We start from the raw sequence: 27,809 nt of genomic DNA, 5'->3' as shown, positions 1-27,809 counted from the left end.
ATATGAGAATAGGAATAAGACTGCGCATGAGTAATTATATTTTACATACATATAGAATATCTTTTGTACATAAATATATTTTATTTTTTATCTATTTTTATTTTAGTCGTAATATAGGTTTCAATCAAAGAAGAATAATAAATTAAAGCATTTAAAAAAATACGTTTTTAACACTTTATTTACAAAGAAAAGCAAATAAGTTCCAAATAAGAACTTGAACTGCTGAAAGTTCTGTAAAAGTTTAAGGATGAAGTTATCTCTATTTCTAATAAGCATATTTCTATTTTATATCATTGATGCCGCTACGCTTAAAAAATTATCGGGTTTGTAATTATCTATTATATTATTATTTTATTTTAGTTTCTTACCATGCACTATGTTAATAATGAATTACTGAAATATAAAACAATGCAAATTAGATAATAATAGAACAATTGCTTGGATGAGTATTTTTTTTACATAATCGAAGAATAGATTTTTTCATAATTTTACAATTTTACTAAACGTAGCTTTTAAATAAAATGTTAAAAACTAATCTATGATGACTGTTTTTCTAAATTAATTAAGTTATTTGAACTGTTATGTTATGAATAACAAATTGTTCATGGAAATTATTGCAATCACAAAATTTAGGAACGTAATTATTAGGAATTCAATTTATTGGAAAAGCAATAATTTGAAATGCTTTTTTTTAGAATTTACCTAGTTCAAACATTTGTAACAAGAAAGATTAGAATCTACTTTTATAGGTTTTCACTCACAGGAGTTTTTTACTCGAGCTATCTTATATTTGCGTATGTGGTAACTTCATAAGTTTATAGGGCTTAAAACTATCATATTTTTCATATTTGGTTAATGAAATTAATTTAAAATTTTTACAAGCTTTTTTTTTTTTATTTATGAAGACAAACTCTCGATAACAGATGAACTGGAAAAAATAAAGAGTACAAAAGAAAAATTACCGAGCGACGAATTAATAATAAGTGAAATATATGGAAATAGAGTAAGTATTTTATATTCATATATTTACTCAGTATAAAATCCATTTCAACAACTCTGAAGTTGAAACAGATTTTTTTTTATTTAATTACGGATGCAAAACCCAATTCATAAAATTTAATCCATTGTCTAAATCGGAGCTGCAAAAAACAGGTGTCTCTGACATGTATATACAACAGATCTGTCACAGTTTTTGCCTGTGAACATGTATTGCTTTCGCACAGGCAACACTTGTCGCTGGCATTGCTTGCGAACGCCTGTGACAGGTCTTCAACTTTTTGTAAGCCGTAGAACCAAATGGCAATTCAATGTGGAATTTAGGTTTTGTGTTGTGTTCAGTTTTGAGGTCTTTGGCTCTTAATATATATAAGGATATATTTATAAAGATTTCTTTGCAAAATCTTTGTATTGTAACTGGGTTTATTATATCGAATTCCACTATAAACTGTAGGTCTAAAGAGTGTGGTACAATAAATTATTAATCACACTACCTGCAGCTCAAAAGGCTGGTCCCTTCAAGCATTATAGGAAGGTAAAACTGCAGATAAACTGAATTGAAATTTTGTTGATACAAAAAAAGCTTTTTTAAGTGTGTTGAGAACGTGCAGTGAAAAATCTATGATTCGAAATTCTTGACATAAAATTATTTTTTTAGATTATTCTTTATTAACATGTTTAAAAATGTTTTTTTACCTGTCATTTGCAACATTCATTTGTCAGAAATTGAAAAATAATTTTATTCACTTTTTTTGTTTCTTTTAGAATGATGGCGAAGTTTCTGAATTAAATAATCTTAAGTTTGCTAAAGAAAAAAATCAAATAAAAGATTTGGATGAAATCCCAGAAAATTCATTGAAAAAATTGCATAATCTAAAAGGATTAAAGGTATTTAAAAAATTGTATTCAAAATAAATTATACTGATATTTTATTTGTGAATAGTCTTTTACGAATGTAAAACATAATCAAATTAACGAAAAACCAAGTCAACAAAAATTGTATTCTCAAGAGGGAAGTTCAGAGAACTTTTTTATTCCAAACGAAATATTTGAGTTCACGACTGAAAGTAACAAAATTAAATATTTGTCAAAAAATGAGGTAAGTAAATTTCGATAAAAACAATTTTTATTGGTTCTAAGATGTATTTATTGGTTTTATTTACATAAAAATAAGTCATTTATAAATCCTTACACAATGTTGCGTGATTCAAATGGAAAATACTCTGCTTATGAGATAGCACAGTACATTTTTTGGACTGGTGATGAAGCAGGAATCGCAAATGCTATGGAAGAGCTGATTGATGAGAGATTAATGACACGTGAAAATGCTATTGAATTTTTGAATGATATTCGTCTTGGAATCGATTATTTGGAAAATAAATACAAAACTGACGACAACAAAAACGTAAAACTACTTCTTTTCATCGCATTTTTGAAATTTGTTTAAAAATGGTAGCGTAATACGACACAATGTTTGGTGGTTCGTCTAAACGCGAAATCTAAGCAACCAGGCATCATTGAGAGCTCTGGTTATTTGCATTAGTTCAGTTCCATAAAATTATTGCGGCTCCGAATTTTTAAAAGTTTCACAAAGTTAAACAAAAACAACGCCACTAGATCTTGTTTTTAAGTGGTGGAAGCTTAAAACCTGATAAAGGCGACTTTTTGTTAAATCTGCGAATTTATTTGCTTTAATATATCAACAAATTACTGATCGTTGGGACAAAAATGCGCTAAAGTGAATCGATAAGAACGAGCAATTTTCTAATTGTTTTTTAAAATTTAGAATGAAAGTATTTTTATTTCTTTTTTGAAGGTTTTTGCTCGGAATCAAAAAACAACTGCATCAGAACCTTTTATAGATAATGAGATTCCGTTTACCTACAATTTTATGAAACCTCAAAGCTTCTCAAAAACCAGTTTCCAAGAGAAAATCAAATATGAAAATAATAACATACCAACATTATCTCCAATGGTAGTTAAAGCACTTGAAAGAATACCATCACTGGTAAAATTAGCTGAAATTCATCAAGAAAGTAAAAATAAACATCAGTCCAAACCATCAGAATCTGATGAAAACATGGGCCGTGCGTACTTAAAAGACTTCATTTTTGGGGAATATTCTTTGGAAGAAGTAATTTATCAATTAGCAAAAACAATGTTTACACAGAGCCTCACTAATGAATCAGAAGAATCTCAAGCTGCTTTACAAAATCTTACACAGTTTTTAGATACTGAAGGAAAACGAGGACGCATATCACCAATACTTCAAAAGAAAGTATTAGGTAAGAAATTAAATCGATGAAAATCTCTAGTTAAATTATTGTTTTTAAACAAAAATAATGTGTTTATTTTTTTAAGATGTATTACTCACCGCATTGTCTGATACATTGAGCGAAAATCCTAAAATTTTAAAGAAGACACATCTTACCATAAATGAATAAATAATTTAAAAATGCATTTATGATATAACAACTTTATTGTCTATACATATTTGTAATAATATTGAATATATGAAAATAGTTTATATAATTTATCAAATCATATTTTTCTAATGGTGTCCTCCAAAAGTGCATATTCTAAAAAAATAACAAAATAAATTTGTGGAAATAAACATTTTCATATTTAAAATAAAAGTCTGACAAAATAAATACATCTAATCTACGTGATTCCTCGGATGTGATTTTTCAAAAATTGCGACTTTAAATAAATTTTTCTCATAAATTATGTTAAAGTTTACTTCTAAACAATTAAAAATTAACACATTATTTATTTTTTGGAAACGGTTTGAAATTTTCCACAATGTCCATTAGACATTTATTTACTAAACTTTATTTAAAAATTAACACATTATTTATTTTTTGGAAACGGTTTGAAATTTTCCACAATGTCCATTAGACATTTATTTACTTTTAAAAACTAACAATATATCTTAATTTATGATTTTCTATGCTTTATTACACATGAAAAAAGTGTAAGAGTGTTTAAATCTGATAGTTATTTCTTAATTTCATAAATTTATACCGCTACTGCACTTTAGCTTGGCAAATGTTATTACTTGAGTGATATTGAAAATAAATGTGTCGATGTCAATACAAATGTTGCCGCTTAAATCCAAGTTTCTTAATTTATTATTTGATTCTTGAATATTAAATGCATTGTTTTCAATAAAATTTATTTTATTGAATTGCAACTTAATCCTTTGTAAATTCATATTGCTAGAGAATATTTCGTTTGAAATTGAATTCAAATGATTGTTATTTAACCATATAACCTGAAGATATTTCAATTGTTTAAAAGCATTATTGTGTATATATGAAAGCTGATTATTATTTAGATAGAGAAGTTTTATATTTAAAAATCCATCAAAAGCATTTTGATATATTTCAGAAATTTGATTATGTCCTAAAAACAAGAATGTAATATTTGATGTTCCATCGAAAACAAGCTTTTTTAAATCCGTATTCTGAATCCTTAAGTTTTCCAATACTGTTAAATCACCAATATGTCTTGGAATCACTGTGTTTTTTGTAGAGTTTATCATTAATGATGTTAGAGTAGAATGCCCGAAAGCATTTTTGAGTGTTTCTTGCATCCTGATAAAATTATTAGCATCATTTTTCATATCTCTGTTACTGATTACACATGTATTCATTAATTCGTGAACATGTGACCAATAATATAAACCACAATCAAGATAATTATGTATATGCCTACAGTTTGTTACTACACAAATATAAAAAAAATACAATACAAATATGAAATTCATTTTTTTTTTTAATTATTTTTAATAACTTGTCACTTAAAACGATCCGTCACATAAAACGAATTAAACTTAAATAATTTAAATATGGTTACTGATTCGTTTATATATTAGCATGATCAAATAGTACTTTTTCTTCATACTGTGTGTATCATAAAATAATTTCATCAGCTTGTTCCTTATCGCAGCATGAATTACATCAATACTAAATAATAAAATTAATCGAAAATTTGAAAAGAATAACTAATAAAAATTTCAATACTTTTAAACATATTTACGACACCAAATATAATGAAGTAATAAATTTAAATATAAACTTTTTAGATAGTACCTTATTATTTTTCAATAGCGGCCTTTCCTCTCAGGAAAATGCGCTAAAAATTATCCAAACAAAATTCAGTTTGAAGATAACGAACAGAAAAATTTTAAACACTGCTTATTTTGAAACATTGTCAATTTTCTACCCCTTACTCTTTCTTTTCAACGCCCTGCTTCAAAGAGGTAGAGTTTTTTTGATATAATTTAATTAATTTTCACTGGTTTTTCTTCAGTTTTCAAATCAAAAATATAACTAAACGAAAGTGTAATCCTAACTTTGTCGTATTCAAAAAAAGATTAAAAGAAAAAGTACTTGAAACCTGATTAAAAATTGAATTAAATTTTTTTTATGCGATACATGCTGAAATAATTTATTAGGCGCTTAGCCAATTGTTAATTTATTTAATTGTTAAACTTCTCTTTAATTGTTAAGTTCTCAATATCTAGAGGCTTGTTAGAAAAAAACTACAAAAGATTCAAAGAAACAATGAAAACAAGAAATTTAAATAATTGTCTAACCTCAAACTATTTGATATAAACAATAGATTATAGTATTTTCTTATATTTTAGGACATTCATCGAGATGCCAAAAAAAGTCAAGGAACCCGTTAATGCTGTTCATGTTTTTGGCCGTAAAAAAACGGCTATTGCAACAGCTTATTGCAAGCGAGGCCGTGGATTATTGCGAGTCAATGGACGTCCTTTAGAACAAATTGAACCGAAAATTTTGCAAGCAAAGTTGCAAGAACCAATTCTTTTATTGGGCAAAGAGAAATTTTCTGGAATAGACATTCGCGTCCGTGTTTCTGGAGGTGGTCAAGTAGCTCAGATTTATGCAATTCGTCAAGCAATTTCAAGAGCTATTGTAGCATTTTATCAAAAATATGTTGATGAAGCATCTCGTAAAGAACTTAAGGACATTCTAACACAGTACGACAGAACATTACTTGTTGCAGATCCAAGACGTTGCGAACCAAAGAAGTTTGGAGGTCCTGGCGCTCGTGCACGCTACCAGAAATCTTACCGTTAAGGTCAATGGGATATTTTGCAGCTTTATTTACATCATTATGCTGTATTAACAATCGAAATGATTCAAAAAAAGAAATACATTTTGAATTTCAAATGAAATTAGCTTAATTGTTTGTTTTTTTTTTTTTTTAAAAAAAAAACTTAGTCCTTTTCAGAATTATTGACTTGTGAACGATACATCTAATCAAACGAAAAATGCATTTGTTGTAATTAAATATTAATTACTTGTGTCTTGACAACGTAAATTCCACAACATATTTTGTTTGACCACCTTTGAAAATTTTCATTGTCTATATTATAAAGTTTTTTACAATTTGAAATCATATAAAATGAAAAATGAACAGGTTGTTCCTGACTATAAGATCATGTTAGAGACATCTGTGACACTTTTAGCTTTGGTTGCTTCTGGATGGTTGCTTATTAAGTAAATTATTTGATTTCATTTTTTATAAACATTACGTGTCATATTCATTTGTAGACTCATCTCTGCATGTTTTTGGTTACCTGAGTTTCTGATGAAATGGAACCTTCAAGAAAATAATCTTAATCAGATTGCAGAAAGTGAAGAATTGTATCAAGATGAAAAAGTGGCCTCGAAAGACGAAATGACAAATATTGAAAAAAAAGATAACGATGCTAATGAATTTGTTGACCAAACAGCAGATTCTAAACAAATCGAGGAAGAAAATAAGAAGGATAAATAGACAAAACATATCTTAAATTAAATTTAAGCACAAAAAATACACTTTGTGTTAGGTATGTGTGGATTTGAAAGCAAACAGGTTTTAATTTTATTGAACAATCGCACAATTTATATATAAAATAAATTTGATAGAGCACAAAACTTTAATGATTAAGAATAAAACTAGTATAAAGGTGGTTACATCTGACCGACCAAAGTGTACTTTCCGCATACAAAATCAAAACATTAAAAATCATGATTAAAGATTACGAAACCAAAAAATTACTTAAGTCTTAATATTATCCACAAAAATCCTTGTCTAGGTTCAACATGTAATATATTGTATAACTAATAGATATTGAAATTACATTGTTCTACCAATTAAAGCTGTTATTCACTGATTTCGTCAATTTTAAAATTTAAAAAAAAATTAAAAATTTGCACATACTGGATACATGTCTGGAAGATTATTTGTTCCTAATCTTTTTTTTAATGAAAAATTATTTGAGCCTAAATTAACAGTTCAGCAAGTAAATTTTTAATCAATTATAAATCCCCAGCCCAATTTTAGGATTAAAAATTACAAACAGAAACATTAAATATTACAAAAATCTGTAAATCTTGTTTTCAGAAAGGCTATCTTTGGATAGGTGTTTTTAAAGATTGAAATGAGTTCGATTCTAATTCCGAGCAACTTTTTTCAGAATTTTTTAATGTTTGTAGGTAAATGAAAAATTAAATAAATTTTCCTACTAGGGATTCACTATATAATTTCTAGAAATTTCATATTTGCCAGTTTTTTTATGCTTTCTCGCCATCGGAAAATCCCGATCCCGATAAATTCCGGGATCCCCAAATCTTCAAAAGTCGGGATTGGGACTGAATATTCCAATTATTAGTAATTTTTACTTTTTTAAATAAATTTTTGTAGGTATTTTTTTTTAATTTCATTAGATTTTTTAATGACTGTATAATAATCACGATCCCGATCCCGGAAATTTATCAGGACCAAGATTTCAAGAAAGCATAATTGCCATTTACTAGCAAAAATGACTAGAAAGTCAAAAGTTTTGTTAAATCTCAGTTGCACTTGCTGAATTTAAAATAAATGTCGAAGTTGTCTATCTAGGCTAAAGCACCTAAACTGGTGGAGTAGTTAAGCGGCAACATAAACCAAAAACGCGGACATTAGTGTACTTAGGAAAATGTTCTAACTATTTCTTAAAATACACATTGATCAATCCTTAAAAAGTACCGAAAGAAAGTATTGCTAAATAAACTATTTATGTATGTTTAAACTAAATTTTATATGTAAAAAAGGTTTATATGGTATTTATATTTAAGATTCAGTGAATAGATCATATTCTGTTGAATCCTCTTCAGTTTGCTGATTTATTAGCCGTTGAAATAATTGTTCTCTCGATTTACGAATCTTGTTTTCCTGCAATCTTTGCATTACTGTTAATCTTCGCTGGCAAATTGCAGCTGACTTGCGTTTTTCTAATTGCTTCCTATTCCAACTAATTTTTGGCTTCCTAGAGGATTTTAATATCTCTTCATTACATGCGATTTCTAGTTTTGCATCACTGTCATCGTTTTCTTCATCGTCTGACGATTCTGCACTGCATTCTTGTAAGACACACACATCATTATCTGTTTCATCTAATGTGAGTGACATTAAGTTATTTTCAGTTGCTCCTGGATTTAAGTTAATTGTATTTGATACTGGTATATCAAGTTCATTGATATTTGTAACATTTATTAATTCAAATTTTTTGCATAACTGTTCGGCTGTTAAAGAATTGGAAGTTTCAGATATGGTCTCCGATTTTATTTCAGCATTTAAAGCTCTTTCACTCAATCTTTGCAATATGCTTGATGCGGCTGAAACATTAGATGTTTTCAAAACCTCTGTTGTTTTTTCGTTTTCGTGATTAAAGCATATTGTCCATAAAAATTTTGGTTCGTATAAACTAGCGCGATTATTATCAAATTCTTTAACAGCCATTTTATAAGCAGAGCCTGCATTTTTATGTGTAGCTGGTGGTCTATATGGAGGAGATCGAGGTTGTGGTGGAAACATTGATCTTGTTGGAGGAATAAACACACTCATTCGTCGATTTCTCTGATCCTTAAATTTCGAATTTAAATCTTCAATGTTATTAAATACTGAAGGTGATTTTAATGACTGTTCATGTGAATCCAGAGGTAATTTCTTTAATGGCTGATCAAAATTATTGATAGATGGTGTTTCTCGCGTGTGAGTTGACATCGCTCGCTTTCTTAACTCCCGCTTAACAGTCCCAGTTGAAGATTGAAAAGTTTGTTCACGATAAGCATCAGCTTCTTTCTTCAATAGATCAGACAAATCATATAAGAAATCCTTACGAACAGGTTTTATTCTATTTCGGATAGGCCTAGAATTTTGTGATGAATCTATATCTATGCTTGGAATATTTTTAATAACTTTGCCAAAACGAGTTATGTTAGAAATTAGTGAAGACTTCGATGACTGAGCAAAAATAGACTCAATGCAATGATTATCTTCACAGTCAAGTTCTTCTTTTTTAATTGTTACACTTTGATGTTTTTTAATAAATAATTCATGTTCTTCTTTTGATGTATCTACTTTGGTAATCATAGATGCAAGTGCTGATTTTCTTCTTGAATTTAAAACCTTTTTTGAATCATCAACTTCTGAATTTAATTCTTCTGGTTTTTCGTTTTCTTGTGCACTTATCTCATCGAAGTCTTCAGTCTTTTTTTCCTTTTCGATATTTCCTATGTCTATCTTCGCTTCAGAAGCTTTTTTCCTTTGCCTTTCCCGAGCCATTTTTCGCTTGATTTTTAATTGGTTCTTTTTTAATTCATTCTGTTTTTTCACATCTTCTTCGTTAACTGCTTTTGAAACTGTTTCAGTATAATTACTTAATGTCTCCAAAGTTACGTTTGCGCTATGGACAAAATTAATATGATTCATTGTATCTTTTTTACGATATCCTTGATACTCGCACATTTTACATTTAAAACGCTTTTGTCTAGAATGGTAATAAGTGAGGTGATATTTAAGCTTTTCATTTGTTGGAAAAACTTTATCACATGTGGGACATTTCATTTCCTGATTTTGATCTTCGTAATTTTTCTCATCTATTACTAAACCATTATCATCATCATCAAGTTGTTCTTGTGAACTATTTTCATTGTTGATTTCTTGATTAGCAAAATGATTTGAGGATGTTGCTTCTAAATTTCTTTTATATTCATCTTCAATGATTTCTTTCTTGATATTTTCTATTTTTTTGTTCTCTTCTTCATCGTCAAGATTCCAATCAACAATGTCTTCAGAATTTTCTTCAGCAATTTCAACCTTATTCTCCCCTTCTTCTACCTTTGCTTTCCATATTTTTTTTCTTTTATTGCTCGAAATTTCACTAATATTTGAATTATCCTCCGATTCCAATGAACTCCCCATTAATTGTTTTATTTTTGCTCCGTCTTTAGCTTTTCTTTTCTTTAATTTTTCTTGTTCACGATCCTTTATATCGGAGCACATTTGAACATGACTTGTATAAACCGCCTTTCTATCAAACTTTTTTAAACAGCTGGGACATACATATGAATCATCAATGTCATTCTCAATTTTTATATTTTGTATATTCCATTCTGAATCATTTGTACGATTATTTTCTGATGCATTTGACAGTTGCAATTGTTGTAATTCTCTTGATGTACCTGAACATTTTATTATTGCTTCCTCAGCACGAATACGTTTTTTTATTATGTTATCTCTCATTAGTCTGATTTTCCGATTAGATTTACTAAAGAAATAAATTTATATATTTATTTATAAACAAAAAAAAACTTTAAAAACAATTGTATACATACTTATGGTCGTTGCTTAGATGTTTCAATACAGTTGCAGATGATGAAAATTTTTGTGTACATGATGGACACTGATAAACGTAGGATGATGGTAAATGTTTCATTTCCAAATGTAACTTTAAAGTTTTTTCTGTTTCGAATTGAACATTACACACTTTGCATACCAGTGATCCATTTGAGGAAGAAGTTTTTTCATTATTTAAATTAAGTTGGTTTATAATTTTTCCGTCAGGTCCAAGAACAGAATTTGATTTCTTTAACATATTATGCACTTCTTTGATCTAGATTATTAATAAGAAATATTAATTATTTTTTAAAGAAAAACCAATCGAAAACGTTTTACTTCATCTTCCATTTTGCTGTTATTGCTTTCTGTTTGTAATGACTGATATACTGCTATGTCCGACTCATTTACTGGATTAAGCAATAGTGTTTGTTGAGAATTATTGACACTTTCAAGATGAAATGAGCTTTGATTTATTGAATTTATTTGATTTAAAACATCAGTTGCATTACTGCTGCCAGATTGATGTTGTTTCCACAAAATATGTTCAACTACTCCGCTTAAATCCTTAGATTTATCATTGGTTCCAGGTAAAACACCAATTATTGGATTGTTATTATTTTTTTGCTCAGCTTCTATAATTGCTGTTACATCTTGAACCTAATTTTTTTCAACATAATATTAATTATTTAGTTATGTATTGAATTTTTGACAGTCCTACCATGAATCCATTGTTGCGGAAATGAAAATGATCAGATGCATTGAATGCATTTCGACAATACACTCGTTTGTGTGATATGAAGTTAGTGAGACTGCGAAAAATGTTTCTACACACTTTACATTCATAAATTAAATCACATTCTTTTGATAATAACTTTTTAAGCTGCAATATAAATAGAATAACTGTTGTAATGAGATTTCCGAAAGGAAATTTTGTTTTAATTCTCACTTCATTGGTTCCATCCTTATACGCTCTTAAGACTTCTTCGAGTCCAGTAATAGATGTTGCAATGGGACGTCTTAGCAATGTTAGATCTAAATTTTCAATTGAAGAATTGCAATCTTCAATCTCTGTCATGTTAATATTATCTGCTTGGTTTTGCTTAGTTTTCAAAACTCTTGTTTTACTCATTTTGATAGTTATCCTTTATTGTTAGATATCATAATTTAAATCCTGTTTTTTTTTTAAAAAAAAAATTAGAAATATAAAGTTTTTACTGTTTTATTTTATGATGTTAAATTAATGGAAAATAAATCCCTTTTGGCCTTTAAATACGGACTAAAGCGATATACGTGATATTCTATTTATTTATTTTTTTTTTTTCTTTTTTAAATAATAAGAAGAAAATGTTCAGAATTGGTTTGAAAAAATATTCAATAAAAAAAGTCAAAAACTGAGTTCATATGAATTACATAATTCTTAATTATTCTTAATCATTGATAACATCAATTCAAAATAAAAAGGTATATTCAAAAATTAAAAATATATGGTCATTCAAAAAACATAAAAGTTTTCTAAATGAAAAAAAAGTTTATTCTTAATAATGAGGATAAAATTCTATGTTTTAAAGTTAATGTTTAAATTTCCATTAATTATATTAGGTGGTATAGATTAAAGTATTCCATAGATATATAACATTATCAATATAAGTTTCAAAAAGATTTTAAAAATAGTTTTCTGAATTGCTAAATCGCACATAATGTTACATATATTTATTAAAAAATAAATACGAAAACTATTTCAGTTTAAATTCCATAAATTTGTTTTAAAATAATTATTTTTTATATTGAAACAAATTATGTCATGAATATTATGCACCATTATCAAAATAATTTTTTTCACGTATTGTTATTATCCGTCTATATACCTTAATTTAATTTGAATTTAATGAATTATTTTACTTAATTTTGTTTAGTTAAAACATTACCTTGACTTTGAACAACTTATTCTGCTCCTAATTATTTTCTTTAGTGAATTTCAATGATTGAGAACAGAAAAAGAGGTATTAAAGATATATAGGGGGAATAAGCTCCTATCTGGAACATTATAAAAAATGGACAGTTCACATTTTTTTAAATTTTCAGCCGTTAAAAGTTTTAATCTATGATATATCACGAACATTTTACATTTTAACTTTTAATTTCTGTTATTTCTTGTAATTTTGATCGCAAAATTCCTTAAAATACCAATAACAATAAAATAATATTTTTAAATAGTGGATAAGAAGTTTTTAAACTCTTCTTTAATAAAAAAAAAAAACATATCTGATATAAAAACATGAATGGATATGTATATTGAAAATTTTATTATTTTTAAAAATAAAAATCTAGTTTAGATAAGGTATAAAGATTTATTTATAAAGTTAAAAAAGGTCGAATCATAACTACTCATATTATTATTTTTTTCACTCCAACATATGTAAATAATTTAAAAATTAATAGTAATATCCACAAAGAAAGAAGAAGAAATTTTAACTACACTTATCAGTTTTTATTGAAGATTAATCTTTAATCAAATAAATGATAGATAAAACATTTATATGGATAGTTTAGAAAACAAATACAGTTTTTTATAATTAAGTTTAATATTAACGTTAGCTTAATCGTAAAAGCCAATTATTATTAACGATGGACAGATTATTTTATGAATGAATTTGTAATGCCCTTAGCAATATATATGTTATACCTATGTATATATGATATATATATGATATACCTATGTGTGGTCATGTAAACAAACTTCGCCCAAAATCGCTCCAAATAAAACTAACACTACCAAAATTTCTCATTGTTCTCAGCATAAAATACATTTAATAGTGCCAGTAATATTTGAAAATTTAACAGTCACTTTTTTCGTATGACCATTTATAAATATATGTATAAATTGATCCTACACTTATTGTAGGTACTTTAAATAAAAATCCTACATACAATAAATGCATAAAATGTAATAAAAAAATATGCACAATTTTAAAGGAAATTAAGAGAAAAAAATAAATGAACATGTTTAGCCAGGACACATTATGTATATTCAACTTGAAAGTTCTCTATCTTCCATCTCAATTTTCTTGCCTCAATTTGCTGTACTAAATAGATGTCAAAGTATTCGAATGTCTGAAAAATATCGAAGATTAGTCTACGAGGAGCATTCGAATGTAAAAGAACGTAATGCAATTTTCTTTAGCTATACTTTTTTTTATTACTAATTAAAATCTGAATTAAGTGAAAAATATAACAAATTAACAAATATATTGCGAAATAAAACATAAAATAAGTTTCAATCATCATAAAATATGTTGATTTTTTTAAGTATTTAAAAGATTTGTGCAAATTTTGTGATTACTTCACTAGGTTTCAAGAAAATTTAAGAGAAATATGAATATTCTAAAAATTATCTATGCCTATACTTTTTAAAATACATTTTACATAGTTCTTAATTTATTTGAGGAACGACTATACTTCAAATTATTGAAATTAGAATTATCCTTTACTGAATTTATTTACATTTCTGAATTTCTAAAGTTTTAATATCTGGAATACATAACATCGAAAACCTTGTGAAATTAGTGAAAAGAAGTTTTTCTTTTATGTTATTAAAATTGCAAATATTTATATTTACAAAACAAGTTTTATAAATCAATTTTATTTGATATCTTTTATCAAAAATGAATGTTGATTTCAGTATTAATATTTTTTATATCTTTTAAAGGAATCACGAGATATTTTCATTGAGAAAAATTTTCATCGATGTTTTTGTGGCTTAAAAGCCCACGTTCACAGCAAACACAATTAATTGGAATAAAGGAATGCTTAGTGAAAAATTAAAAATGTAATAGAAAAAAAGTGAATTTTGTTACTTAAGAGAAAAGCAAATGAGAAAAATGTCTATAAGTGGCAGTAAAAGAGACGAGCAAAGGAAAAAAAAATCGATAAATAAATAAAAATAATTCCGCCAGTATATATTTGCAAAAAAAGAGAAGAAAATTCAAAGGAAAGGCGCAAAAAAGAAAAGAAAATAAAATTTTCTCTGTGTATGTGTGCAGTGTGAATTTCCTTACTCAAAAAAATAATAATAAGGAAAAGCCTAAATTAATTTTTTTTTAATTCATAAGAGAAGAAAAACATTAAAATTAATGTTTCAGAAAAATCTGTGTGAAAAGTGATTGAATGCAATAATAGTGCATAATTTATATTACATTTTACCCAAAGATAAAGGATTAGGAGAATAAACATATACCAAATGCATTGGATTACATCTATATTTCTTGCACTTTTTGGTGAGTTTTGTTTTGTTTATATCATAATGGGAGTCAAGAATTACAATTACTATTTTTGTATCATCGCTTACTAATTTTCAACAATACTATTTGAGTTTTAGTGGTTATGCTACATTTTAATGTGATTACATTAAACAACCCTCCAAAAACATAGTACATACATAATGAAACAGTCATACCATACAGAATGATTTATCTAATAATCATGAGGATAAAAATTCTTAAAAATGATGTTTGACGTGATTTAATATGAAGATGAACAATATTTTACTTTTCAGCAGTAGTTCTTAGTGACCAACTTTACCTTAGTATCAGATCAAACAATTTACTTTCTATAGTTAAAAACAATTTATTTGTCAAAAATTATTTCGACAAAAATCCTGCCATTAAAAAGGCTTACAAGCAGTAATGTCATCAAAGAAGTGGTTTAGATCCCACTATAAAACTGTAGCTCTAGGTTTGAGCGGGAAATCTGGCAAATCCCTCACTCGTTAAACTGTCAGTAGCCTTGAAAAGCATGTTTACCTTAGGCTATTCACAGAAAGATATGCACTCACAAATATCAAGATGAAGGGTAATCTACATTTCCTTTAAAACAATACACTTGCTTAATTCGTGATTCTCGATTAGACAATGATATTGATGATTCCTTCCTGTTTCAGGGCTCTTTCATGATCTTTTATTCCTGTTTCCACTCCTCGCTTTATCTTTAGTTTCAATTTTTAGCGAGAGAGTTTGTTTGTCAAGCTCTTGTGAAATGGAATTGAGACATGTCAAATTCACTTTTTCGCATGCTTGCTGCTCTTCCTCTTCTGTCCTTTAAACAACGGCTTTGGCACCGTTCACTTTCTCCGCTCATGTTTCTCTCTATGTTTAACGTTAATTTCTGTGAATAGTTGTTTCCTGTTACCATTCAGTTCCTTCTTCCTATCTGCCACTGTGATCGGAAGATTCCACATTCTAAACAATTTTGATTCAAATGCTACAATCATGTAAACCCATAGTGATGAGCACTTTGAATGTAAAGTGCAACATTTGTAGGATTGTGAAATATATTTGATTTCAATTTTTCCCACTCTAGTCAGATCCTAAAACGGTAAGGATCCTGAATTATTCACTTCTAATGTGAATTTTATTGTTATTGTTATGCTGCTTCTTTTGGAGAAAAATTTCCAATTATAGTCTTTCTTTCTATTAGTAAATCTATCCTTGAAATAAATTATAAAACAATTTTTGTCATAGAATTACCCATTTATGTGTTAACTAACAAATTATTTGATTTATTGTAAGCATTGTACTATTACAAAATGTAAAATTTTGAGTTTTGGTAGTTCTATCTTCTTTTTTGACTCTCTATATTTTAATTCACTTTAACTGAAAACTGCTTTTTGATTAGAATATTGTTTGATTAGAATGAAGTAAATTTAATTTTTAATATATAGGGAGGGGGGTCTAGGATTTTGTAACAGCCTAAACAAAAAAATTTTTCCATGGACATTTTTTAACGAGGGGGGAGGGGAGGTCAAGAAATTAGTTTTTTTGCGTAACGTAAAGTGATTTGTAAACATCGTCTCTCATCAAAAAATTTAGAGTTCTACAACTGAAATAAGAATCAGCTCGGTCCAAATATAGTGTACAATAGGGTTTACAAAACCGAACCGGATTTTAAATACACGTGTTTCGGAATGTATTAATTTGTACTATTAATTTGAATATTATATAAATTTGTAAGTTAATAATTTTAGAATTTCTGAAAAGTTCTCTGAGTCCTCAATTTTCTTGGTATGAATAAACTAGTATGTATCAGAAATATATCAAAAAATTTAAATTTTATAAAATTTTCTTAATGAATATTTTTGCATAGTGTATCTACATATCACATGATATAACTGACTGAAAAATATCAAGTACAAAGTATGAACAGATTTAAATGTTTCTAAGTTGAAAAACCTCTGAAATTCAAAGTATTTCATATATTCGAGCTTCAAAGTGTGTACGACAAATTTTTCTCTCGATTATTTATAGATACTCTCATTTTACAAAACGCATTTTCAAGTGTACAAATGTCAGATTTTACAAAATTAAAATTGAAATTTAGATGTACATGAAATTTTGAGCTTAGAACGGAATGACAGACAGAAGGACAAATGACTTAAATGTTATTATTAATATATGAAGTCACGTTGATTCACACAATTTAACACTGATCCAAAAGTTAGACATGTTAAAATTTTATAAATAGAAAATTACCAAATACTTGAAACTGACTTAAAAAATAAGATCCAGTAAAATCCAGATCACTTCCTCTTTAATTAATGACATTTTGGTAGTGGCTTATTGACAAAAATTTTTTCATATTAAAAGTAGTAACTTATAACGTAAATTTAGGATATAATGAAACTGGCGCAAATGCTGAAAATTTTTTAATTGCTATTTTTTTACTGATTAGCAAATTGAACTATTAAATTCTAAATTGTCTTTTCTTGAAAACACTATTTAAGAAAAAAGAGTATCAAAACCCTTTTTAATGATTTCTTAAAATTTTAAGTTTTTAAACATTTAAAACGAAAGGGAAAAATTTATAATGTGTGAAAAGATCGTGTTGATCTCTTTCATAAGAATCTGTTTTATGAATGTAAATAAGCTATTAATTCATACAGAACAGATTCATTAAAATTATTCATAGTTAGAATTTTTTTAGATTTATCAATTTTTATTTTAGGTATTTATAAATTTTATAAAACTTTTATTTTCTCAGCACTGAATAATTGATAATTTTTAAAGACAAACATTAATGAAGTTAAGAAATAATTAAAACAAAATTTAAAGATATTTATGACATTTAAATAAATGAAAATCTGGTAAATGTAGTAGTGAGAAATATTAATATTCTAATGACAACATATTTTCTTATAGTTATCACTGAAAAACACATATCAATATTTATATATGGTTGCATATAAGATATTATGAAAATGTCTAATAAATATAAAAATCGGTTTTCAGTATACTTTATTAAACATATGTTATGTCGTAGTAGAAATATCGTTTTTAAACAATATAACATTGTTTATTGATTTGAAATTCACCCAAACAATTATGAGTTTCAATATTTATTTTTAAAGAGTTATTATCCTATGTTGTGATATCGCATCAGTAGCCAAAACGGTAATGCGTTGGCTTTACGTGCCAAAAATCTTAGGTTCAATCCTTGATCGCGTCTAATTTTCGAAGCTTTTTTTGTTGGGTTGAGTTTTGAGGTTTTATGTGCAAAATAATGTGTCCACCACCACTAGATATAGTGGTTCGAATCCCACTACAAACTGTAGGTCTAAAGGGTGTGATGATAATGCTTAATTTTATGCAGTTGTTGAAGTCAAGTTTATCAAGTGTTTCATAAAAACTAAAAATTTACTGTAATTTTTACACCATTTAAAAGTTTAAAAGCACTTGAACATCAATTTGATTATTACATTTGAATTAATTTTTGTTGGAAACTATATATAGGTACTCTTATTATTTTAAACCTACTTGACTAACTCCAAAAAAAAAATATCTGTTAAATTTGTTCTCTTCGATAAAAGCATAACTATGAGATTTTTAGTCCATAAACACGAATGAATTCTTGTGTATGTATTTTAAGAGACTGAAATGAGATTCTTATTGAAAGGATCTCTGACGCCAAACATTTGTTCTGGCATAAATTCAATGTGTTCTTCTTTTATTTTTTTTTTTTTATCAAGTCTTGTCAAGTCAATTTATTTTATAAATTTGAAAAAAAAAGAAAACTAATAACCAGTTCAGAAATAGGTTTTAACTATGGATTATTTTATAGTGTCAAGGGGGTTTAAAATTAAATAATAATAAAAATAAAATATTTTTAATTAAGTACTTTATTAATTTTATTCTCTATTTTTTTAGGTCTCATATTTACATTTTCCTTAAGTCAAGCAGTTGAAGTTCATTTTGAAACACCTGATAGTGGTTTTTTTCTAAAACACTCTCCTCGACAAAGTGTTACTGATGTTACATCAAGTCAATCATCAATTTTATCATCATCATCTTCAGTCACGACATCGTCTAAAATTATTGTAAAATCTCCAAAGGACACAATTTTGTCAATAGACAAATTTACAGTTGTTCAAACTACACAGCCCGTTTCAATACGTGCCAGCTATGGGCCATTTTCTACAAAACAAACCGTACCTGCACGATATATAGTTCCAGATCTATCAGAAACTTCTACTGATACAGTCACAGTGACTACAACTCAAAATGCTACTCAAGCATTAATTGATTTACAGCAACAGTCAAATATCCATTTGGATATTTCAGCTCATTTAGTACGTCTAACAGTTTCACGTGATTCTCCTGTATTGAGAGTCCTTTTTCATGCTGGCGCTGATCCAGGCGGTCATTTGCAAAGACAAAAGATATGCGTTCTTCTTCATGTATCCCTTCCCAATCGTCAACCTTTAAAGGGTCGATGCATACCTGAAGGTGAAGATGGTGTTTGTGTTGCAGAAGTTGTTATACCTTCAAGTTGGTGGCCATCAATGCCTCCACCAACAAAAGATGGGCAAATAATTTCACCACCAAAAACTCCTCAACGGTTTGTTCAAGTTTCATATAGTGTTTTTGAACCACCGCCTCGAAATCCTGAGCAATGCGAGCCTAAAGTGCAAATTCAGCCCTTGACTTCTTTCGCAAAGGTAATTAAGGGATCAATTAAGAAAGGATAATTTTACACTTCATTTTTTTTTTTTCATTTAAATAAAGGTTCCATTATTACAAGCAATGGCAGCCTATCGTGAGCTAAAAGCTGATGACTTGTTGACAATGATGGTACCACATCAGCCACTTTATCCATTATCGAAAATACATGTTCCAGTATTCCTTCAACAACAACCAGGACAAAATGTTGCTGTATTTATTGTTCGGTGAGATTTTTTTAAAGAAACTAAATTTATAATTGATATATCATCTTTTCTTTTTTTTATTATATATGTTTCAGAGCACGTGTTAAAGGTGGTATGAAGATATTAGGAGCAACAGCATCATCGGATGATTGGAACATATCGGTTGAAAAGGAAAACACGAAACATACAGTAGCACGAGTTACTGCATTCAGAAAAGATCAAGACCCAGACAGCACATCAAAACAATCAGAAGATTTGAATGGAAAGTAAGTAGCACCACAAAATAATTTATGCTTGATATATTAAATCATTATTTATTCATATAGAATTGTTGAAGTATTTTCGTGGCTCTTGGAAGTTGCAAATGATACAAAGGAACATTGGGATGGGGCGAGAATTGTATGGTCTGTCAGCTATGTTCATGATGGACCAAAATCGAGGGACATTTCTGCTGAAATTCAGCCTAACGAGGAGTCAAGAAAAAAACTAATAGCTAAATTAGAAATTCAAAAAGATGACATTCAATCTGTATTACCGATATCTAAGGTACTGACCTTTTTTTTATTTCATTCAAGAGATTATTATGAATTCAAGGATTGATACTTTACTCATATCAATTACTCGATATTCGAGTAACTCAAAGTGAATATTTTTAAATGTTTTTGCAACAGATTCTTTCAAATTATTTACGTTGCATTTTACGATTTATAGAAGAAGTTTTCATGGAAAATCGGCAAAACACCGATAACTCCACTGTTAACATCACTAGAATTAAAAATTTATGTCGGAGTTTTTAAAGTTTAAAAGATTCAAAAATAAGTTTAAAAACTACTTTTTAACATTAAAAAAAAATTTTAATCGATAATAGTCGAGTAACCAAAAATCGATCAAGTATCAATCCTGAATCATATTTCTAGATTGCATATTTATTTCTAATTACTTTATTTATATTCCTATTTGAAATATTTAAGTAATTGAAAAAATTCAAAAAAAATATTTTTTTTTATATTCATAATTCAAATATACAATTAAAAAAAGAATTGGGAAATGATGAACACTGCGGTTCTCACAGGAAGACAAGTGTCTCAAGTCATGAAAGTATTCATTGTTACCCAGGCTGGAAAAGTTGCAGACGTGACTCTACAAAGCTCTTGTCAAGCAGAAGATGAAAGTGTCATTAAGGTAAGTAGCAGTTTTCTAGTAACAATTAATTGCATGTATGAATAAAGAAATATTGTAAGCAAGTCCGTTGGCTTTCTGAATGATTAAAAATAAAGAAAAACTTCCACTGTAAGGAAATGAACATACCTCTTCCCCAGTAACCAACAGTTAGTTAAAAGAAAATCTGAAATTAGTTTTAAATTTTTCTGCAAACTATCTGTAATAATATATCTTTTTATTAATTAGATCGTATAAAGAGTTTACATACCTTCATTTGGAGGCGGCCCCCACGAATTTTATATAATTCTAATTGTATATATTAATGTGAAATCTGCAAAAATTGATTTGTAAAAATGTGAATCTTTCCAGGTATCATCTTCTTGCAGTTCTGTATACATTGATGGATCAGAACTAAGAGGATCATCGAATGCAAGTATTGTCGTAAAATATGGTACATATAAAGGCTTAGCCAAGTTTACAGTTTGGATGCCAGAATTTCCACTCGAAGTATCTGTTACCGATTATCGACTGTCTCAAATTAAAGGCTGGAAAATTCCAGAAGAACATAATAGGTAAGTTTTTTCAAATAAATTATGTATCTTGAAATTGTTCTGAAATAGATTTCATAAATAAAAAGTGTTAACGGAAAAACCAGTAGACGAAAGAGAGCATACAACTGGAATCATCATAACGAAGACTTTACTAATGGAGTTGGAACAGAAAGATCTTCATGTCGCGCAAGATATCAACAGAGTTCAGTTGATGTTTTTGCGAAATTTGTTGCAGTAGATCAAGTAACTATCCTAAAATTGTTGAAACTGAAAAAAAAATACGACTTTATCGTTCTAATTTAAAAAATTTTAGGATTCTGGACGTGTGAGCTATTTGATTTCGCGGCGAACTGGCTTAAGAGTTACTGACATTGTACAACCTTTATTACGAGTAGCAGATCCCAAAATTGCCATACTTCGTGGAAGAACGTTACAAGGTCGTATGATGGGCCGTACTGATGTTCAAGTACTTTCTCCAATTAATGGCCGTGTTATTGGAACAAAAGAAATTCGTGTTGGAAGTGATAAAGTCAGCATTACAAGACTTGTAGTACGCGTTATTTCAGGATTACAATTATCTATAACTCCTGATAGCTATGTTGAAAATGGATATATTGCAGAAACATCGGTTACAAGAAAATTAACAGCCCAATATCAAGAAGGTTTGCTAGATATTGATATTGAATTTTCCGATGGTCAAAGAACACCCTTGAGGTAACATTACTTCAAAAGCCTTAATATGACATTTAATAATTATTTATTCTCATAATATAGGGATATATCTGTCGATGACTATTTCTTACTTGTTGAAAGTTTAGACACTGATGTCGTTGCGTTTGCTCCAATGCTTGCGTCACACCATCCTAGAGTTATTGCTGTTGGTGAAGGAAATGGAGATTTATTAAGAGTAACACTCCTTCTCTCTGAAGAATGTCGATTGCGACGAAACATTCCAATGAGCAAGCAAAATACAAAAATAACAAATGGACCATTGGCAAGCGCCCTAGCATCCGTACAAGTGGATTTTAGCACTTCAGAGCAAGCACCGAGTAGACCTGATACAGTTCAAAATGATGGAATAAGTGGAAGAGAACGAAAATTTGGAAAAGAGAAAGAAGTAAATGACTTATCGGATATCTTAATTGGCATACCGTTAAGAGATGATCACAATAATGAAAAACCAGCCGTTCAGGCACGTAAACACGGTAATGGTGGTTTAACTCCGATATCAATGATTTCTAACGGTGGTAAAAGTCCTGTTCATGCTGATATGACTACATTAGAAGTCGGAATGTATGTACTTTTAACAGGATTTTGTCTTGCTATTGGCATATTTGTTATATCATGTGTTGTTTATGCATCGAAATTTCGACCTGTAACTGTGGACATGGTAAGTGAAGATTTAGGAATAAACAAAGATCAATCAATTGGAGGTTTAGGGATTCTACGCGATTCTCGTCGACCACGTGAATCAACAACCAATGCACATGATTGGGTATGGCTTGGTCGTGCTACTATGGATCGATCGATGACTTCGCATGATATTGAATCACGCGACTCTAGAATGAGGATAACAAGCAATCCCATAACACAAAATTATATTGATCCTGATGATGCAGTCTTACAAATGAATAGTTTTGATAATCCAAATGCATTAGAATTACCAACTAAACCCAATGGGCCAATAAACAGCGAGACATACACAAAAAAGAATCGAAGAAGTCATCATAGGTAAGAAAAATTTTAGATTAGTTGTTAAAAATTTTAAATTTGCAATATCATTTGGTTCTTAGTGATGTCACACCTCCACCGTTACCTCCTCACGGAATTAATGTGGATTATCGGCCTCCTGTACCTCCTCATCGAAATATTGGTGTAACAGCAAATATTAATAACGGAAACATCTTAGAAAGTCAAGAACGAGTAAGTATACTTGACTTATTATTACTAAGAAATTTTGTTGAAAATTTAGATCATACACAAAATATTTACTTTGAGCAAGTGCTTAAGTAAATATTTAAATTGCATTAGTTATTACTAAGCAACATTTAAATATTTTCGTCTTAATTTCAATTCAAATTATCACTGAAATACTAAAAGATTCTTAAAATTATTAATAACTAGTTTATCACTGAAGTTCCATTTGAAATATTTTAATTTATTTCACAATCTTCTCAATACACTTTGATATTAACTTAAGCCACTAAAGCTGATGCAGTGGCTGATTCATATTTCCATGTTGGTGGAAGAACAGCTTTATTTTTGTAGTAGCGAGCCAATCGATGAATTCTCGACTCGACCAAGATCAAACGGAATTTGCTGTCAATATCTTTACGATTACGTTCCAAATGCTTTCTGATGCTTACGGCACGCTTAATGAGAAAATATAAATCTTCCGGAATGTCGGGTTTTAAACCAACTGCTTTCATAATTCTGAGGATTTTATTTCCGTTGACGAAGCGTACTTGAGCAACTCCATGACTATCTCGGAGAATAATGCCTTAAAAAGAAAGTGAATAAGAAAACAATTTAATAAGATAAATTTTCATAAATATATACAATATATTACCAATTTGTGAAGGAGTCATTCCCTTCTTTCCGAGTTTCTTAATTTGTTCCTTGACATCTTCGGCATTCAATTTAAGCCATGATGGAACTGATCGACGATAAGGCAACGCAGATTGCGAAATACCTTTACTAAAATTAATAAATTCGAAAAATTAGTCTGAGAAACAAAAATGTCGGAACACGTTTTTGTCGAGTAAAAATTATTTTTATCTTTTTTCACTGTTTCAAGTAATTATTCGAAAAAAATTTCACTTCAGTTTATAAACAGGACACTTATCTAACAATTTTTAACAAAATTAAATAATTTTTACTCAATTAAACTACTTAAATAATTACCCAGGAGCGTGCATACGACCCATGTTGAAAAAATATTTTTTCCGAAAAGAACGAACTTAGCAATTTTTGCCGTGAAGTTGACTTCAATGTCGGAAAAAATTGTAAGGTTCTGAATTTTTTTAATTTTTTTTCGACCGTTAACCAAAATAATTTTAAATCATGCTGTTCACCTACAATACAGTTTTCATTTTTCAATATTAGTCTTTTTATTAATTTTTTTTAAAGCAAATTCCTGAAATTCCACGGCGTTATAAACATGTTAGAAATGTTAGTAATGCTCAAAATCGACGTTCTAATGGAAGTAATAATGCTCTTCCACACGATATTCAGATACATAATTCCGATCATCGATCATCACTTCATTCAAATACTGGTCACAGCTTAAATTTTACTCAACAACAAATAAATGCAGCATTGTTTAATTCCAATTCTCCATCTTACTCAGTTCAGCCAATAGAAATTGGAAATAAAGATTATCAAAATCAAGAGCTTCATATGGCTGAAATTTTAGTTGATTCTACAAATGGACAGCAAAGAAGTGCATTTCAATTTGATACGATTACACCAAAGAAGAAAAGTTTGTCATCGAAAATGACAAAAAATAGTGATAACGCATTGGCGGATTTTAATGACGCTCCACTTTCTTCTGTAATGCTAGACTCAGGAATAGAACTCTCCCAAGCTACAGCAACAAATGAAAAAATAAAGACCAAAGAAGATTCCCACTTACCAAAAGTATGCAGAAGTAGTAATGAAGATGAAGAAAGTTACACTCATTCATCGAGAAAATCAAATTCTGAATCAAGTTCAGATGATAATGGGGGATTTATTACCCCAGAAGATCAAGAGCCAAAGAGTCACCGAGTGAAACGCGCGACAGTTGTTGGTAATCCAATGTTTTCATCAGTAAGTCAGGATAGTGAACTTGGACCTGGCGAAAGTCTAGGTTTAGATGATCTAGAAATGGACTATGATCAGATTATGCATTATTTTGACAATTTAAAGGTAAATAAGAAATAATTTTCAACGCTTTTATGCTTGCAAAATGTAATTTATTCATTAGTATATTATTCTTAAAAATTTAAGTATATCAAAATGATTTAAATATCTTACTTTGAATCAAAGCAAAAAAAGCAAACAAAATAATTGCCAGAATAAAAAAAATTTACTTTTTATTACAGGAATCAAATGCCTGAGTTCAAGAGATCATCTCAAAGATTCGCGAAATCCTATTATCCTTTCAGCAACAATATCGAAGTATAGCTTTGACATCGTCATCTTCAACAACGCCGGTACATAAGACAATTAAAAACTCTATTGATGAACAGTGTGTAATTAATATTGAAGTCAATCAGTGAATTTTTATGGATAATATTTATCTGAGGCTTATTAAAAATATTTTTAATATGAATGATTATAAGACCTTCAAATGGCTTCAGAATATTATCTAATATAGTGGTCGTCATTAATTATCGTTGTGTATTTAAATAAGTCATACATAAAAATTATTTATATAGTCTATTTAATGAACAAGATATAAAAACTGTTGAAAATTCTCTTTTTCTATAGTGAAATGTAAGTATGGCCATTTTTGTGCTATCGATACATCAAGTCATTGTCTGTTCATTTATATTAGGTTAGAATATAGACTATGAAAGACTTATAACATAATGATGATAATGAAAGAAACACGTTGTCTTTTATGATGTTACTACATGGATGCTAGAAATGTATTACACAAATCTGCACAATGCAAATATAAAAATATCTAATATTGTATCAAAGATAGAATTTCGCGAAAATTTGTGGTGATCTGCAAAACAAACTAATTAAAAAAAAGAAAAGTAAAAAGCATCAAACATTTTCTTAAGAAATTAATGATTTTTCAAAAAATGGCATTTGTCGTGTTAAAAGTCATATGAGGAAAAAAATTACTTATTTAATGTTAAAATATGGTAAAATTTTCTGCTTAAAATTCTAACAACAAAAATTATTTAGAAATTCAATTTTGGTTTCATTGTAGAGCAAATGGGGTTTTAAAAATACACAAATATTGTCATCATACTTATAATAGAAATTCAAATTTTATTTTGAACTGAAACTAAGCTGAATGCATCGGTTTAATTAACTGGTTTTTAAAACAAGTGAAAATTTTGGAACAAAATGGTGTAGGAATAAAAATGCAAATTATTCAAATTATTTTTGATCAGAAAATGTTTTGAGGGGGGGATCGTACTTACTTAAAGTTCTTAAATGTTGTTTCGACTACAAATTTGAGCTTCACATAAAGTTGTTTTTTTTTATATAATTAAGAAACTAATTATCTACAGAGAAAAGGTTTCGTCGTTAAATTTTTTTAATGCCCGATCCCTTCCTGGCTTGATTTGAACCTATTTGCTAAGAAGTAGGATGTGGCATTCAGAAAAATACGAAGCCAAGATATTGCTTGAAATAATATTAAAATAGAAATGAAACTACTAATTGATAAAAGAAATGTTTATCGTGAGTAGTTTGTTGACTGCAAAAACATAATTTTCTTATACAATGTTCAGTAATTTTTAATTTTTTAAACACATTTTCAATATATATTGATTATATAAATTATTGATAAACACATGTATGTACCTATTTCACAGAATAATTTGATATTCCATTGGATTCTCAAAATTTTAAATCATCATTTAAAAAAAGTAACATAAATAGATTACCTATAAGTTATAATAATTACCACAATATAAAAATGTATGTAAATGTTCATAAATTATTCTATGAATGATAACAATATAATATTCTAGTCAACAAAACAACTCAAATTTTATACATAATTAAGTTAAACCATAATATTAAATAATAATTGTATTAATTTGTTGTTTTATTTTGTAAAATTTAGATTATTTGTAGAATTATTTGAATACTTTAAACTTTAAAATATTTAATTAATACTAAATTTTACTTATTTAAGTTTCGATCTGATTATAAACGTTTCCTTTTCGTATATGCGCTGGATACGCAATTTCGACTAAATAATAAAATATTATAATATCACCAGAAATATTTTATACTCTCTATCCATAGTTTTGAGACTTTTGGTCAATATAGCCTGAAGACATGGATGCTTATTCAAATTTTTTTTTAAAAGTTAAGAATAAAAGCAAAATAGAGCTATTATTTGCAATTTATAATGGTTTATAATATAATTTCATCAAATGTTTTGCATTGGTTTCAATAAACACAAAAATCATAATTCATTATTCAAAGCTTTAAATTCATCAAAATTAAATGCTTAGAAATGTACAACATTTTAAAGCTACTGCAAAAGTGAT

General features: G+C 28.2%; 5 protein-coding genes across 5 annotated transcripts; 3 read left to right on the top strand and 2 right to left on the bottom strand.

Moving 5' to 3' along the window:
• The first annotated feature begins 121 nt into the window (after positions 1–121).
• LOC139096002 (uncharacterized) lies at positions 122–3,785 on the top strand. The gene is made up of 7 exons (XM_070647596.1): positions 122–323; positions 906–1,003; positions 1,762–1,884; positions 1,940–2,095; positions 2,171–2,401; positions 2,813–3,281; positions 3,358–3,785. Exons 1-7 carry the CDS (start codon positions 248–250, stop codon positions 3,438–3,440), a joined length of 1,236 nt encoding a protein of 411 aa, XP_070503697.1. The 5' UTR covers positions 122–247; the 3' UTR covers positions 3,441–3,785.
• A 1,330-nt stretch (positions 3,786–5,115) lies between these two features.
• On the top strand, positions 5,116–6,205 carry RpS16 (ribosomal protein S16). Its single transcript, XM_070647347.1, has 2 exons — positions 5,116–5,260; positions 5,648–6,205. The coding sequence occupies exon 2, from the start codon at positions 5,661–5,663 to the stop codon at positions 6,105–6,107; it is 447 nt and encodes a 148-aa protein (XP_070503448.1). The 5' UTR covers positions 5,116–5,260; positions 5,648–5,660; the 3' UTR covers positions 6,108–6,205.
• Positions 6,206–6,863: 658 nt separating this feature from the next.
• On the bottom strand, positions 6,864–12,697 carry LOC139095989 (putative leucine-rich repeat-containing protein DDB_G0290503). Its single transcript, XM_070647571.1, has 6 exons — positions 12,603–12,697; positions 11,624–11,848; positions 11,396–11,557; positions 11,014–11,334; positions 10,674–10,951; positions 6,864–10,606 (listed from the first exon to the last, which is right to left on the bottom strand). Exons 2-6 carry the CDS (start codon positions 11,804–11,806, stop codon positions 8,128–8,130), a joined length of 3,423 nt encoding a protein of 1,140 aa, XP_070503672.1. The 5' UTR covers positions 11,807–11,848; positions 12,603–12,697; the 3' UTR covers positions 6,864–8,127.
• Positions 12,698–13,788: 1,091 nt separating this feature from the next.
• dtn (transmembrane protein 132C dtn) lies at positions 13,789–27,328 on the top strand. Its single transcript, XM_070647273.1, has 14 exons — positions 13,789–13,839; positions 14,384–14,951; positions 18,873–19,663; positions 19,731–19,891; positions 19,966–20,136; positions 20,197–20,416; positions 20,909–21,052; positions 21,401–21,603; positions 21,669–21,825; positions 21,896–22,296; positions 22,357–23,313; positions 23,376–23,505; positions 24,712–25,491; positions 25,668–27,328. Exons 2-14 carry the CDS (start codon positions 14,915–14,917, stop codon positions 25,680–25,682), a joined length of 4,167 nt encoding a protein of 1,388 aa, XP_070503374.1. The 5' UTR covers positions 13,789–13,839; positions 14,384–14,914; the 3' UTR covers positions 25,683–27,328.
• On the bottom strand, positions 23,720–24,587 carry RpS13 (ribosomal protein S13). Its single transcript, XM_070647274.1, has 3 exons — positions 24,487–24,587; positions 24,152–24,279; positions 23,720–24,082 (listed from the first exon to the last, which is right to left on the bottom strand). The coding sequence occupies exons 1-3, from the start codon at positions 24,507–24,509 to the stop codon at positions 23,778–23,780; spliced, it is 456 nt and encodes a 151-aa protein (XP_070503375.1). The 5' UTR covers positions 24,510–24,587; the 3' UTR covers positions 23,720–23,777.
• Positions 27,329–27,809: the final 481 nt, after the last annotated feature.

The sequence above is a fragment of the Chironomus tepperi genome, unplaced genomic scaffold, assembly GCF_022539635.2.
Source record: "Chironomus tepperi strain 1889 unplaced genomic scaffold, CSIRO-AGI_Ctep_v1 contig_376, whole genome shotgun sequence".
NCBI classification, from domain to species: Eukaryota; Metazoa; Arthropoda; class Insecta; order Diptera; family Chironomidae; genus Chironomus; species Chironomus tepperi.
This window is presented reverse-complemented; position numbering and strand designations above follow the sequence as displayed.